The following is a 16,280-nucleotide window of genomic DNA, read 5'->3' as shown; positions in this document are numbered from 1 at the left end:
TTATTTTAATAAAATTAATATGATTATCTGATTAAATTAATTTATTTAAATAATATAATTTAATTTTGAAATTAATATAATTATACGAATAAATTATTTTATTTGAATGATAACATAGAATTTTAAAATTAATATAATTATGCTAACAAAAATTAAAATTCAAACGCACATTCTATTGAAAATTAATTGCTTACAACACAACTAAAATTAAAAACACAAATACACACAACATCTTAATTTAAATACCAAATGATGACAAACTCAAAAAAAATTAATTATGACACTAATCATCGCCGAATCGCGCCCACACGTGCTCAACCAGATCGGATCGAAGTTGGTGATGTATTGTTTTGTCACGTACTCTAGCACCCCTTCTGAGGTACTCGTTGAATCCTCCTACCGAACCACGATTTATTTCCCCTGCAATATTGTTGCTCGACGTGCTTGGTTCGTCTTCAACCCATTGGCTTGCCATTTCCCCTTCATCTTCAATTATCATATTATGTAAAATAATGCAAGCATACATAATGTCAGTGATGTTTTCTTTATACCAGAGGCGACTCGGACCTCTAATCATTGCCCAACGAGCTTGGAGAACCCCAAATGCACGTTCTACATCCTTCCTCGCAGCTTCTTGCATTTCCTTGAACTTCCTTCTTTTTGGATCTTGAGGATGTTGGAAGCTCTTGACAAAAGTTTCCCACTCAGGATATATACCGTCTGTTAAGTAGTATCCATGGGCATATTGCGTGCCATTTACTGTGAATGGGATGGAAGGCGCTTGCCCTTGTAGAACGTCGTTGAATAGTGTAGACTGATTAAGCACATTTATATCATTGTTGGACCCTGCAACTCCAAAAAAAGCATGCCAGATCCACAAATCTTGAGATGCAACCGCCTCAAGCATAATTGTTGGGACTCCATGATCGCCACGGGTGAATTGGCCTTTCCATGCTACTGGGCAATTTTTCCATGTCCAGTGCATACAATCAAGACTCCCGAGCGTTCCAGGAAAGCCATGCCTCTGCTCGTGCATCTCCATCAAGCGCTGATAGTCATCAACGGTTGGCCGCCTCAAGTACTGTCCACCGAAAACCTCAATAACACCTCGGCAGAAGTGGCGCAAGCACTCGTACCCTGTTGTTTCAGAAACCCGCAGGTACTCATCGTAGTGATCAGCTGGGCCACCATATGCCAACTGTCTAACCGCATTCGTGCATTTTTGTAGTGGCGTGAAACCTTTCTTCCCTGTGGCATCGGGTCTTTGTTGAAACCATGTGTTGTGGGCTTCCAAAGCATTCACTATGCGAGTGAATAACTCTTTTCGCATCAGAAAACGCCGCCGAAATACATTGGGACCCCATGTTGGATTATCATCAAAATAATCCCGCATGAGTCGCTCGTGTGCTCCTTCCCGATCTCTTTGCACATATCTTCTCGTGTGAGGTGTGTTTGACGCTATTGCTCGAAGCACATGTTGATGGATACTATCATCCTCCATGTATTGGCGCATGTACTCTTCCATAAAGGCTTCAGCTGCATCTGCAGCTGTTTCTTCAACATCATATTCAGAAGAAGATGAAGACATAAGTCGTTTGTTTTGATGTTATGAAGATATATATTGGATATGAGAGAATTGTTCTTCGTAGATGATGAGAATGAAGTATATGGTACATTTATTTATAATAACTAAGAGGTAACCGTTGGAGAAGGCAACTGTTACTTTCTAAATTAATATGACCGTTGGAGAAGGCAACAGTTACTTTCTAAATTAATATGACCCTTCGAGAAGGCAACGGTTACTTTGGAAATTAATATGAGCCTTCGAGAAATCAACTAGTATTGAAACAAGTACATTTTATTGAAAGATAAATTTAACGGTTACACACAACACAGTTACAGAATTAAAAACAAATCCTAGTAGATACAAGATAACACAACTAATTATCATCTTCCCATTTTTTCAGTATCTTCTCGCATTGTTTTTTGTGCAAGTAAAGCTGCATTTCTGTCATCCCTGATGTGTCCTTCATTACGAGTTCATACTCTTTTAGACGTTGCCTCTCCTCCTTCAGACGTTGTTCCTCATTTTTTAGAAGTTGTTCATTTTTTTATAAGCGTATTTTCTTCCATTATACGTATGTATTTTGCTGCATTGGTTTCATGCTCTTTTGCAACTTCACGCAGTGCATTGAGGTCATCTTTTTTCCCCTTCCCCTTCCCCTTCTCCTTTCTCTTTGCCGCTTTATGCCCCATTGGGCTACTCGTGGGAGTTTCTTCAGCTGTAGAAGATGATGTGTAGGCGTCTCCTTCTGTATTTTTGGTTCTCTTGGATGCTTGAACATTTCCTTGCACCTCGGCAAACTTGGGAACTTCTTTCAACAGTTACCAAACTCCAACATATTTAAAACCTTTTGTACCGTGATGCTGCTTGTATTCTGTTTGTGCCATCTTCATAATATCAGCATCATTTGCACCGCTTTTCCAGATGCTTGCAATCCTATTGTAACATTCAGAAAACCATTTCACCTGTTTCTGCATCTTGTAGAAATGAGCCTTCAGCTGTTTAAACTTACTGTGTGGAGTGTTGGCAGGGCGATTTTCATTGTAGGCTTTCGCAATGCGTTTCCACATTTTGTCCATCTTTTGCTCGTTTCCAACAACTGAATCGATGCTAATATCGATGTAACATTGCGCAAGAACTTCACACTCCGTATCTGAATAAAACACCCGGCGCATGTTGGTATTCTCTTCGTCGTCGTCGGATGAAGGCTTAACAGAGAGATTTATATTGTGACAATACATAGTAGTAGCATTTTTGATAAAATAAATAAGTTAAGTATCAAGGCTCATAAAAAAATAAGTTTTGTAGCACATTTGACCTAAAGTACATAAGTACAAGTCAATAAAGTGAATGATAGTGACATATTACTTATTTTTGATTTAAAATAACCAAATAAAACCAAAATCTGATTCTCTATCTCTATTCACGTTAAAATTAATACCAACTATTAAAACCATATCTTATGGCGTTAAAATCTGATTTAAAAATAACCAAAATCTGATTCTCTATCTCTATTCACGTTTATGGCGTGATTTTATGTGTGTATTAAAACAATATCTTATGGTTGTTGGGTGCATTTATACCAACTCAAAGTCATACACGACTTGTTAAGGAAACAACCTTAAATTCACGAAATTAAATGCTCCGTACACGGTTGCTGGTGGGTAGTTAATGAAGGATACCAACCAAATGTTCATTCATCAGACATTTGAACAAGAAAGAAGAAGAAAATCCTCTCAATACACATACACGGCTCGTACACGGTTGCTCATAATTTCAAAAAAATTCATCTGAAGGCTTATATTACATACGGTATGTGAAATAATTTTTTTTTTCAATTTCGACTGTACACGGTTGTACACGGTTTGATTTTTAGTGATTTTTTGTTGTTTATTTCGATAATTATGTTATATATATGACTTATTACATGTTTTGGACCAAAAAACGGCCTCAAAAAACACTCTGTACGTAAATTACCTTATTTTTGAACCCTTAGTGTTCTGCCGTACACGGTTAGGGTTTTCCCGTACACGGTTGTACACGGAGGTCGATTTTGCTGTACACGGTTGGGTTGAATATGATTTTGATGTTATTTTTAGCATGATTGTATATTCAGTTCATGTATTGGGGTACACGGTTTCCTGTTTGTGTATTTAAATGTTGTATTTTTGTCGTTTTGAAGCAGATGTCGTTTCAAGCAATCGTTATACGACACAGTGGTCAGTGGAAATTATCCGAGTATGAAGGCGGCGATGAGGTTGTCGTGTACGTGTCTGAGGAAGAGCTTTGTCATGCGAAGTTGATGCAAGAGGTGCACGATCAATTAAACGAGGATGGACGATCCACTTATATGCTTTTCTACATATCGACCACGGACGAAGGGCGAAAAATAAAAGTGGCTTTGAAGGCCGATTCAGATTTGAACCGGCTGATTTCCGAGCAGAAGAAATATCCTGTTGTTTACGTGATCGAGAAGGGCAAGCAATCTGCGGCTCCGGTTCCTCAGAATCAGGAGCAGGTATATTATGAGGGACAACGTTCTACTATGTTTCCTATCGAGACGGACGTTGGAAGAAGTAGGGACGATTCATCGTCGCAGGAGGAGGAAGACGAGTCCGAGTCTTCGGATGAGGAAGAAGAGGCGATACGACGCAGAGAGATATTGGATTCAGTATCGACTGAACAGGAAGCGTGGAGACAGATAGGGCCTCAGAATTTCACATCGGATGATCAGCCCGATGTCGAGCCTCGTGTTGGAGTTCAGCAGCTTGAGGCACGTGACTGGGGGATTCCAGTCCTCGATTTTGACGATGCGCCAGCATTAGGTTGGGAGGATTCTAACGCATTGGAGAGCGGGATAATATCAGTGGGGGCTCTATTCCGGTCGAAAGATGATTTGGCGATCATTGTTGGCCTGTACCATATGGAAAATCATGTGGAGTACGCCGTGGATCGTTCCAGTACGACCCGTTTGTGGTTTATTTGCAAGCATGGCAACGATTGTCCGTTCACGCTGCGAGCCGTTCAGAGTGCATCGATCTGGAGAGTGATCAAGGTGGTGATGGATCATACCTGGCACACGGATTTGACTGCCCCGAGACAGATTCCGGCGAGGGTTGTTGGAACATATTTTGCACGGAAATTGGTAGGCGAGGAGGTCGTTTTGAAGCCGAAGGAGATGATGTCAGAGATGCAGCGCTTATTCGGTATTGAGATCAATTACAGCTTCGCTCTCCGTGCAAGAAACATCGCGATTGAGATGACGTATGGTGATTTTGGGAACTCGTATCAGATGCTCCCATCGTATTTGTATATGCTGAGAATGAGTAATCCCGGCACATTATACGACCTTGAGATGAAGGATGATGGCAAGTTCCATCATATGTTTGTTGCACTTGGACAGAGCGTGGCTGCCTTTGAGAAGGGTTACTTGAGGCCGGTCATCGTCGTAGATAGGACCCATCTGAAGGAAAGGAACGGCGGTATTTTGTTCGTCGCTGTTACAAAGGATGAGAACGAAGCAATATTTTCTCTCGCAGTTGGGCTTGGTCCTATCGAGAACGACGAGTCTTGGACTTGGTTCTTCCACCGACTGCGGACTTGCTTTGGTCAGCCGGATGATCTCTTGATTGTGTTTGATCAGCACATGAGCATCAGAAAGCTGTGGAGTGTGTCTACCCGAACGTCCCTCACGGGTTGTGCTATTACCATCTGCAGAAGAATCTCGCGCATTATGGGCACCATGTAGCTGCAGTCTTCAAAGAAGCGGCACATTCCTATCGAAGCGGGTCGGCAATTGGCTGTTCGAGGGACGACGACGCACATGTTTAGTGTTGAGGATGATCATGCATTCTACATTGTCGATCTCGAGAATCGGACTTGTAGTTGTGCTCAGTTCGACTTGGATGACATTCCGTGTCGTCATGCTTGTGCCGCTATTAGGTACCTCATTTATTACAAATTTTGCATATTGTATTAATTTTTTGTAAATTTATGTTTTTATCTTTGCATTTTATTAGGCGTGCAGGACTGCAAGTCACAGATTTTGTTGGAAGATATTTCAAACAATCTGTGCTGTTGGCCACATATATGGAGCGTATTGTTCCCGTTCCACATCCTACGTATTGGAATGTGCCCGATGAGATATCAGCCTATGTTGTGAAACCCCCGGATATCACGGTCCATGCGGGACGACCGAAGTTGAGTAGGGCTCGTTCAGCAGTTGAGGGTCCTCCTAATTCGGGTCTTCCTAATTCTCGACCTCAAGTATGCTCACGTTGCAAGGGTAGAGGTCACAATGCCCGGAGATACACAGCGCAAGTACTTGCATTGGACTTGAACGTGCCGGTGGAGGGTGTCGAGCAACCACCCGATGCACGAAGGCGGCGAAAGAAGAAATGCAGCATTTGTAGGAGTGGAACACACACTAGGAATGCATGTCCTCAAAATGTTGGGTCATGAGTGATTTTGAATCTTTGATCTTCAAAATGTTGTTGGATGTTTACTTGTTGTTTGGGGTCTGAATTTGTTGTTGGTATTTGTTGAACTTGCTTTAAAATTCGAAAAACATGTATTTTTGGGGTGAACAAGGGCTATGTACACGGTTAGGCCCTAATCGTGTAAGGTTTCTCGAAATCGTGCACGCAATCGTGCACGGAAGAACTCGGAACCGTGTACCGCACACGGCCAAATGTTGAACCGTGTCACCGTGCACGGTTTCGAGTTCTTCCGTGCACGGTTGCGAGAAACTGTACACGGTTAGGGCCTAACCGTGTACAGAGCTCATTCAGCCCTTGTTTACCCCCAAAACCCCTGTTTTTCGAATTTTAAAGCAAGTTCAACAAATACCAACAACAAATTCAGACCCCAATCAAATCAAATTCATTTAAACAAAATGATAATCAAATCAATGACAATTAAACGAGCCACAGAGGGAATTGGGGTACACAATTCCCATATCCTAACAGTTATAATGTAGCGATATTTTTCTACATCCCTATTGGTTCTCATCCGTTCCCGTTTCGGTTTTCCACATACCAGCCGATCTAAGTAAGCACATGCATACACACCACAACTAATGACGTCCTGTTGCACAAATTGCTGGTTGACCGGCATCATCACATACGCCATCTCTGAATCAGCAGCATGGACAAACCTGTTGGGATTGTTATCCCAATACCCCACAGTATGCAACAATCTAGGCATCAAACGAGTTATGCACTTCATTGAAGCTCGTCGACGTTCCCTTCAACATGTGACAGAGAATCATACACTCGAACCTCCCATCGTTCGATAGAAATGACCACAGTGCACCAATGACTTTGGTTGACATTGCAAATAGTAAGAATCTGCATTGATAGTGATGATTCGAAAAAAACTTAGAAACTAAACCCCATTGATAGTAATGTCGCATTGCCCTTAAGAATTACTAAGCTTACCTCATTAGCCTCCAACCAATGCCACGTATGATCTGCATCAGTGCCCTGGAACATTGATATGAGATTGTAGGGCACATTCCAATGTGTGTATGCATCTCGCTCTGGTGGATCATTCCCCTGGGGATCCTCTGGATGCAGCTTACCATACTCTCTGTATAGGGTATCCTGAACAGGAATAATTGAGATGATGAGTGTAACAATATATTGGAAGCCTCAAAATAAATCAAAGTCACATTAAACTTACATATAAATTTGTCACGACCGCACTTGCTAAGGATAGCAAATTCGGGGAAACCGCGACTAAGGGAGGGAATTTAGGAGCGGGAGTAAGAAATGGGCATATTCGGTTTCTTGATGACTCGACTTGTATAAGGAAAGCAATCGAAATATCTAGATATCAATGAAGGCCATAAGGGGACCGTACATAATATTATCCCAAAACGGGGTACTCAATAGTTTTAGTACATTATTCAATAATACATATTGTTTGACATAATATCTTAACATAATCAGTGTTCGCAGCGGAATAACAATTTGAGTATATGTATGAAGACATATACTCTACTCTGAGGTAATCATCCTAGTTTGACAAAGCTCCGCTTGCACACTACATCCTCGATCACCGCTCAACCTGCACATTTAAAAATACATGCAGGGCTAAGTACAAAAGTACTTAGTGGACACTTGCCGAAATTTACATACATGCATAATATTTTATTGTCAAGCCTTTCAACAGTAGTAATATACGAGAGTTTTCCTTTAAAGACTCGTATTTACCAAACATAATATCATTTCTTTCATCAATAACCCGCGCAGGTATTTTATATCATTAATCACCATATCAGTAACTCGTGCCGAGAGGGAGGCCTCCCTCTACGGACACTATGATCGGCCAACCCGCTAGATGACTCACGATCACAAGGTGTACACTAATTCCGAAGGGATTTGCGGTCCCATCCAGAATCCGAATTCGATTAACATCAGATAGGCAATTAATAATAAAACATAAAGCATTTAGGCATTGACAATATCATTTAAATTCATAAGCATAAAGTCTTAACAATTCTAATATATAATTTTAGTTTATACGTAGAAAGCCTACCTGAATAGCAGACTCACGGTTTAGCTCTAACTCTGGTGCTTGACCTTTAATCCGAGAAAATAAAATAAGATTCTAATTCTCGAAAAATCTCAATAAATGAGGATGCGTGAAATGATTATGCATGACTCATATTCCTTTAATTAAATTATGAGATGCTAATCCTATTTAAGGAATTAAAGCTCGTCTTATGAGGTCGGATTATTAATCTTTAATAATCTACTCATTTTAAAAATAATCTAATTCACTTACTAATTAATAATTAGTAAGTCTTAAAATCTTCTCTAATTAAACTTAATAGAATAATTATGATGGCCCGATAGGAATTTAATTCGAGCCCAAATGAATAAATTCGAAGCCCAGTGCATTAATAATATTAGGCCCAACATCAATTAATTTCTAGAGCCCAACAAATGAGGCCCAAGATAAAAATCATGAAGCCCAATAAGTGAGCCCATCATCACCCTTAAAAAAAAATTAGTAAATTTTAATATTAATCACTAATTAAAAATATTTAGGATTAATAAAGAAGCCTAAAATAATAACTCTTATTGGGTTAAATAAATAAATTTCATTGGACTTAATCAATTAAATCGTAGGAGCCCAAGTAATAATTAATGTGGACTGGAAAGAATTAATCTTATCTCGTCAAAACCTTAAACTCAAAACATTATCACATAACTATCATTTAGGTTCGAAACTATTTATTCGAACATCAACATGCGCATTAATCATAACTCGTTCTATTTATGACATCAAGTCAAATATTCCGTCATTTAAAAACAAATCCTATAATATTACATAGATAAATTATATCATCATAGATCATGCTTTCTTATTTTTAAAATCATTTAATCATTTTCAAATAATCCATATTAATAAGTCATTTTGAAAAGAATTAATTTAAATGAGAGTTTAACTCGAAATATTTCATTTTATAATCCATTTATAAATACTTGAAATAAAGAACTCCATTTAAATAATTAATTTAAAGGTCAATATATAATTAAATTAATCAAGCTCAATTTAAATTAATAATTAAGAGCTCAAATAATTTAAATAGATATAAGCCCAAATTAATTAGATAAATTAAGTCTATCATGTTTTTCTTTGAATAAGGCCCAAACAATTAAATTAAAATAGGCCCAAATAAGAAAGCCCAAAATTTTCGGTCCAAACCCGGCTCAAACCCGGCTCAAACCCGGCTCCCTTTTCTTTCAAAATCAATCACTAACACACTTTTTTTTTTATTTAATCAACAAAAGCCCCTTTTTTTTTAAAGTTGTCGGCCATATCTTTCAAACCTTTGTCTATATCATTATTCATTCTACTGATTCTCTCTTCTAAAATAAGAAAAACAAACGCTGCACATCTCTTTCTCTTTCTCACAACACACTCACACACTATTCATCATCTCTCTCTCATCCTCACACGCTCGCCCCTCCCATCTGCCCTCTCTTTCCATCACGTTTCCGGCAGCCTCTTCTCCCTCCAAGATCTGCCGCCGCCGCCTGCTCTAACCTCGGCGAGAATCGCCGGCTCCGACGCCTCCCTCACTCATCGCCTCCTCCTTCTCGCCTCAACCTCTATCTCTCTCGCTCTCTCGGCCGCTGGACCCAGGCGCAGCAGCCACCACCACCGCGGTGTGCCGCCATCGCCGGGCCGCCGCCTGCTCCCTCATCCTCGCGGCAGATCCGCCGCCGTTGGCTTGCCCGGAGTCGCCGCTGGCTGGCCCGCGATCGACGGCCAGCAGCTCGCTGGAGGAGCGCCGCCGCCGGCCGCTGCTGTTGGCAGCAAGAGCCCGGCAGCCGCCTCTCCCGGAGCCGCCGTCGCCGTGAGTCGTCGGATTCGCTGTGAGGAGCCGAGCACCGTCTCACAAAGGTAAGCCCCGGATCTCCCTATTCTCATTTCATTTTAAATTAAAAACTGAAACTCCTCTTTCCCTTTTTTGGCAGATCGGAGACAACGGCAGGTTCACCGCCGCCGCTCCGTCGCCGGCGACGAGCCACCGCGGCTGCCGCCTCCCTCTGATTTCGACTCACACACACAGTAGGTTCAAGCCACAATTTAGTTCACAAAATAGCATAGGATTTTGAGCAGAAATCAAATACTGTAAATGCTTATTGAAATCTGAAATTCTTTTCTTGAAACTGAACTAGTCTATAAATTTCAGTTCATATGTGCATATGTAATCATGTTGTGAAATATCAGAATAGCCGTATGAATTGGTATGAATTGGTGGTTCCCTGAGGGTGATGATACCTTGAGTAGGTGGATAATAGTCTCTGCAGATATTGTATATCACAAAAATTAGGAATCAATTTGGGAAGAGAATGGAAAGATGCAGAAATTTCTTTGTTGCATTACCTTAAAATTGGCTGTGAAATTGGGCTGCAGTAGTTGAAAATGGTGGTGTGAGAATGGTGAAAGTGGCTGTGGTTTTAAAGAAAAATGGGGTGGTTTGGATGGATGAGGATTGTGGAATTTTTTTCAACTTACAGGTATGAACTCTTCAGCTGGCATGTAAGACTGAAGAATTTCCTTCAGCATGCGTAGTAAGAATTTCTTCAGCATGCTTAGGATTCAGCATGCTTAGGATTATTCAACTTTAATCATTAAAAAAAAATATAAGAGATTAATATATTAATTATATGGTTCCAACTCATTTAAATACATTAAGACATATAAGCCTAATTCTTATTGAAGCATAAAATCCATTTGAGCTTGCTTCTAACATAAATTAAATTACTCATGGGCTTAAGTAAACAATCGATAAAAGATTCATATTTAACACTTCAGTGTTAAATTCTCCACAATAAATTAATGGACTCAAAATATATTTTGAGTGCATCATCTATTGAAAATAAAAAAAATAAATCATCACATATATAAATTATCAAATTCATATAAGTTCGTATTTTATTAATGGATGCTGAACTCTAATTACCATAATACATCCTTAAATCAGTAATTAAAAGTATATAATCCTTAATAAAAAGTCTGGTCATTACATACTATCCCCCTTAAAAGAAATTTCGTCCCGAAATTTGCATACCTATGTGAAAAGTTCTGGGTATTTTTCTTTCATCTGGTCCTCAAGTTCCCACGTTGCTTCTTCCGGTCCATGGTGTCTCCACAGTATTTTGACTGACGCGATCGATTTATTCCTCAACTCTTGCACCTTTCGGTCCAAAATGGCTTCAGGTTTTTCTTCGTACGTCAAGTCTGGGTTTAGAATCATTTCATCTTGGTGAATCACGTGTTTGGGGTCAAACACGTACCGTCTCAGCTGTGACACGTGGAACACATTGTGGACGTTTCCAAAGCTAGGTGGCAGTGCCAACCTATACGCTACGGGACCTATTCTTTCAAGGATCTCATAAGGTCCTACAAAACGAGGTCTCAACTTACCCTTAACACCGAATCTAACGATCCCTTTCGAGGGTGATATTTTAAGGAAAACCTTGTCTCCAATCTTAAATTGTAGTTCAGTTCGTCGGGTATCAGCATAAGACTTCTGTCTGTCCTGGGCCTCTTTAATTCTTGCTCTAATCTGGCGGATGGTCTCGATCATCTCGCTTACTGCATCTGGCCCAAGGATTTTTCTTTCACCCACCTCATCCCAGTAAAGTGGTGATCTACACTTCCTTCCATACAGCGCCTCATAAGGTGCCATATCAATGGTTGCCTGGTAACTATTGTTGTAGGCGAATTCGATTAACGGCAGCACTGATTCCCAACTTCCTCCTCGGTCTAGCACCACTGTCCTCAACATATCTTCAAGGGTCTGAATTGTCCTTTCTGATTGTCCATCTGTTTGAGGGTGAAAGGCGGTGCTAAAGTTTAATCTCGTTCCCAACTCTTTCTGTAAACTGATCCAAAATCTAGAAGTAAATTTTGAATCTCTATCTGAAGTAATGGATATTGGTATTCCATGTAGCCGTACAATCTCACGAATGTACAGTTGGGCTAGTTTCTCCGATCCATGGGTAATTGGAATCGGTATAAAATGAGCGCTTTTTGTGAGACGGTCTACTATTACCCAAATAGATGTGTTGCCCCTATTTGTCTTGGGTAGACCCGTCACGAAATCCATCGCTATGTGCTCCCACTTCCATTCTGGAATTTCCAATGGCTGTAATTTCCCATATGGTCGTTGATGTAAAGCTTTCACTTGCTGGCATGCAAGACAACGCTCTACAAACGAGGCTATATCTCGTTTCATCCCGTCCCACCAAAATTTCTGTTTTAGATCTTGGTACATTTTGGTACTTCCGGGATGAGCGGTATAGGGCGTGTCATGAGCTTCACTCATGATCTCGTTTCTGAGTTCCTCGTTATGGGGAACACACAATCTTCCTTCAAAAAGAACTGCGTTATCCGTTGCCTCTTGGTAGCCTCCTGGCGTGCCTGTTCGGATCTTGAGACGAACTTTTTCCAAGCTCTCATCCGCTCTCTGGGCACTGACGATCCTTTCTCTGAGGTCTGGGACGGCTACTAAAGTTGCAATAATTGCTCTTGTCGTTGCCGGTGGCTGAACCACTTCTATCTTCAATTTGTCAAAATCCCTTACAAGCGTGTCCTCTTGAGTGAGAAGAAGTCCTAACTCGGATTGAGTTTTACGACTTAAAGCATCAGCTACTACATTAGCTTTTCCCGGGTGGTAGTTGATACCGCAGTCGTAATCTTTTACGAGTTCGAGCCATCTCCTCTGTCTCATATTCAAATCTTTCTGCTCGAAAAAATACTTAAGGCTTTTGTGATCAGTGAAGATTTCGCATCTAACTCCGTATAGATGGTGTCTCCAAATTTTCAAAGCATGCACAATTGCTGCCAGTTCCAGATCATGAGTGGGGTAGTTCAACTCATGTGGCCTTAGTTGTCGCGAGGCGTAGGCAATAACCTTTCCTTCTTGCATCAACACACAACCTAGCCCATTTTTGGACGCGTCTGTGAAGATCACGTATTCTTTATCGGCTGCTGGAACTGCTAGCACTGGTGCAGTTGTCAATTTCTTCTTCAGCTCTTGGAAGCTGACTTCACATTCTTCGTTCCACTTATACTTGATTCCTTTGCGAAGTAATTGCGTCATTGGTCTCGCTATTTTAGAGAATCCTTCGATGAATCTCCGGTAGTATCCTGCCAAACCTAAGAAACTTCGGATTTCATTAGGTGTGGTTGGTGATTTCCACTCGCGCACTGCTTGCACCTTGGCGGGGTCCACCTTAATTCCATCTGCTGATACGATGTGCCCTAGAAACATTACTTCTTTCAACCAAAATTCGCACTTGCTGAATTTGGCGAACAACTTCTCCGTCTTTAATGTCTCCAGGATGATTCTTAAATGATTTTCATGCTCTTGGTCATTCTTAGAATAGATGAGAATATCATCTATAAATACTAAGACAAATTTGTCTAAGTATGGATGGAAAACTCGATTCATGAGGTCCATGAATACTGCCGGTGCATTGGTTAGACCAAATGGCATGACAATGAATTCATAGTGACCATATCTTGTGCGGAAAGCGGTCTTAGATATATCCTCTGGTCTGATCTTCAGTTGATGATAACCAGACCTTAAATCTATTTTTGAGAATACACTGGCTCCTTTGAGTTGATCGAACAAATCATCTATCCTTGGAAGAGGGTATTTGTTTTTAAGCGTCAGTTTGTTCAACTCTCGATAATCAATGCACATTCTCATGGTTCCATCTTTCTTCTTGACAAAGAGTACAGGCGCTCCCCAAGGCGAGACACTGGGTCTGATGAAACCCAAGTCCAAGAGTTCCTGTAGTTGCACCTTTAATTCTTGTAGTTCCTTTGGGGCCATCCTGTACGGTGCCTTTGATACTGGGGCAGATCCAGGTTCTAGATCAATGGTGAAATCTAGTTGCCTGTCTGGAGGTAGTCCTGGCAATATTTCAGGAAAAACTTCTGGAAAGTCTCGTACTATTGCCACATCTTCCACCTTCTTGTCTTCACTAGCTTCCCCGTTTAGGTAGACGAGATAAGCTGTGCTTCCTTCCTTCATCATCTCTTTTCTGGCTTGTAATGCGGATATCACTGGTACTCTTTTCTTCATACCTATGCCGTGAAATTCCGTCGGTTCCTTTCCAGGTGGTCGAAGAGAAATTTTTCGTTCACTACAAAGGATGGTGGCGTGATTCTCAGCTAGCCAGTCCATTCCTAAGATCATATCTACGTCCCACATGAGCAGAATATTAAGATTGTTCGCTACCATCTTAAGTTCTCCTATTTCAAATTCTACGTTCGAGCAAACATGTGTGGTGGTAGATCTTTCTCCTGAGGGTGTAGTGATTCTTAAGGCACACTTAGCTCGTTCTGATTCGATTTCTAAGGTATCTACGCAAGGGGCAGATATAAAAGAATGCGAGGCACCAGTATCGAACAGAATCATTATGGAAAAACCTTTAAGCTTGCCCATACCTGCCAGGTTTCCTTGGTTTTTCTCGGGCTGGTTTTGGGTGAGAGCAAAGGCTCTCGCCTGCTGCGGCAATGGTTGTTGCCGCCTCTGTTGCTGTTGGCGCTGTTGGTTCTTGTGTTGGTATTGCTGCTGGTATGGCTGTTGTTGGCGGGGCTGGTATTGGTATTGCTGCTGGTATGGCTGTTGTTGGCGGGGCTGGTGTTGCCCTTGAACTGCTTGCAGGGGCTGGGCATAAGTGGCCCTGATTGCCGCGCCCTGCTGTTTGTTGGGGCATTGTGAGGAGTAGTGGCCCTTCTGGCCACACGTGTAGCAACTGTCAGTTCCAGCCTTACAGACACCACGATGTGGTTTGTGGCATTTTGGACAAAGGGGAACTTCATTTTGTCTTTGACTGCCTCCAGCCGGGGCAGGACCCTGTTGCTTCCCTTGTCCTTGTTGCTGATATTGTCCCAACGGCGCATTTCCTTGCCATGGTCTCTTGTTAGTCTGGTTTTCATTTCCTCTATGGTCGTTCCAGTTGCGCTTCCCTTTAAAGTTCTGAGGGCGTGCAGGTGGGTTGGCTGGCGCTGAGGTCTGTGATGGAGCCAACCTTTCTACTGGCATCGCAGCTTCGATGTCCAGTGCCCTGTTCAAAGATTCAGTGTATGAGAGTCCACCATGACTAGCTAGAGTCATCCGAATCTCGTGCCTCAGACCGGCACAAAATTTCTCCGCCATTTTCTCATCAGTATCCACCTGTTGTGGAGCATAACGCGATAGATCGCAGAACTCTCTGTCATACTCTGTCACCGTCTTCTTCCCTTGTTTCAGGCTATAGAACTCAGCCTCCTTCTTCTTTCTGTAGCTTTTGGGAATATACTTATTATATAATCCCGTCTTAAAGTCTTCCCAAGTGTATGCTGCCCATTGTTCGGGAGTCAGAGTCTTTCGGCGGGCTTCCCACCAAAAGTCAGCCGATCCGGCTAGTTGGAAAGACATACACGAGAGTCGCTCCTCTTCTGTGCAGTGTAGGAAAGTGAAGATACGCTCCAAGGCGCGTATCCAAGCTTCGGCCTCGGCTGGGTCGCCTGTCCCAGTGAATGTGGGCGGATTCTGTCGAAGAAACAGTTCTTCAGTCCTTCTAGCAGGGGGTGGAGGGGGTGGGGTAGGTTCCCTATCGTTTCGCCGCCCTTCAGGTATTTCATCGCGATTTCCATCATTGTTAACGTTTCTCCTAGGGGGGCGACCTCGTTTAGGCGGCATTCTGCAAATTACAAACACCTTTTTTTAATACGTTTTATACAGGGATCTCTAAGGCAATTAATAAAGAACTGTTTGTCAAATTTAACTTATCATAACTCCAAAACTAAGATATTAACAGGAACCGTTGCATACACAAGTCACATTATTCAAAGTTACTACATTCTTAACAGACTCGTGAAGAATAAAACTCGTAGAGAAACATAAAACATACACGAGATCGTCGTAGAAAACCCATGCTAGGGTCATTTATATCTCATGGAAAATTGTCTCATCGAGGGCTTTTTACATTGTCAACCCAAAATGTAAGTAAAGTCTATCCAGTACTCCCTATGATGTACCGGCTTACTAGTTAAGTAATCACAAAAGGGTTTTTTTTTTTTTTTTATTCGCGGAATGTCCTAGAGACCAACATTTCCGTACTAATGCTAGCTAGAAACAACATAAATAAAATCATAGTCATTGGAACGAATCATCGTTTCCGGAGTACATCCA

At 41.4% G+C, this 16,280-nt stretch overlaps 3 protein-coding genes across 3 annotated transcripts; 1 reads left to right on the top strand and 2 right to left on the bottom strand.

The window, feature by feature from the left end:
* Window positions 1-152: 152 nt before the first annotated feature.
* LOC131007020 (uncharacterized) lies at window positions 153-1,648 on the bottom strand. The gene has a single exon (XM_057934167.1). It carries the CDS (start codon window positions 1,586-1,588, stop codon window positions 284-286), a length of 1,305 nt encoding a protein of 434 aa, XP_057790150.1. The 5' UTR covers window positions 1,589-1,648; the 3' UTR covers window positions 153-283.
* A 455-nt stretch (window positions 1,649-2,103) lies between these two features.
* LOC130999069 (uncharacterized) lies at window positions 2,104-2,805 on the bottom strand. Its single transcript, XM_057924577.1, has 2 exons — window positions 2,421-2,805; window positions 2,104-2,375 (listed from the first exon to the last, which is right to left on the bottom strand). Exons 1-2 carry the CDS (start codon window positions 2,803-2,805, stop codon window positions 2,104-2,106), a joined length of 657 nt encoding a protein of 218 aa, XP_057780560.1.
* A 2,582-nt stretch (window positions 2,806-5,387) lies between these two features.
* On the top strand, window positions 5,388-10,278 carry LOC130998985 (uncharacterized). Its single transcript, XM_057924475.1, has 4 exons — window positions 5,388-5,506; window positions 5,584-5,830; window positions 9,384-9,982; window positions 10,057-10,278. The coding sequence occupies exons 1-4, from the start codon at window positions 5,388-5,390 to the stop codon at window positions 10,130-10,132; spliced, it is 1,041 nt and encodes a 346-aa protein (XP_057780458.1). The 3' UTR covers window positions 10,133-10,278.
* The last annotated feature ends 6,002 nt before the right edge of the window (window positions 10,279-16,280 follow it).

This window comes from Salvia miltiorrhiza, chromosome 1, assembly GCF_028751815.1.
Source record: "Salvia miltiorrhiza cultivar Shanhuang (shh) chromosome 1, IMPLAD_Smil_shh, whole genome shotgun sequence".
NCBI classification, from domain to species: Eukaryota; Viridiplantae; Streptophyta; class Magnoliopsida; order Lamiales; family Lamiaceae; genus Salvia; species Salvia miltiorrhiza.
Note: the sequence above shows the minus strand (reverse complement) of the source record. Positions and strands in the feature narration are given on the sequence as shown.

What these genes read in the sequence shown, in the direction of transcription:
- LOC131007020 (XM_057934167.1), bottom strand. Translation starts at nt 1,588, where the DNA reads ATGTCTTCATCTTCTTCTGAATATGATGTTGAAGAAACAGCTGCAGAT.
- LOC130999069 (XM_057924577.1), bottom strand. Translation starts at nt 2,805, where the DNA reads ATGTATTGTCACAATATAAATCTCTCTGTTAAGCCTTCATCCGACGAC. An exon ending in AGAATACAAGCAGCATCACG is followed by an intron (nt 2,376 to 2,420) that starts GTACAAAAGGTT and finishes AACTGTTGAAAG; the next exon opens with AAGTTCCCAAGTTTGCCGAG.
- LOC130998985 (XM_057924475.1), top strand. Translation starts at nt 5,388, where the DNA reads ATGTTTAGTGTTGAGGATGATCATGCATTCTACATTGTCGATCTCGAG. An exon ending in CATGCTTGTGCCGCTATTAG is followed by an intron (nt 5,507 to 5,583) that starts GTACCTCATTTA and finishes GCATTTTATTAG; the next exon opens with GCGTGCAGGACTGCAAGTCA. An exon ending in TTCCTAATTCTCGACCTCAA is followed by an intron (nt 5,831 to 9,383) that starts GTATGCTCACGT and finishes TTTTTTTTAAAG; the next exon opens with TTGTCGGCCATATCTTTCAA.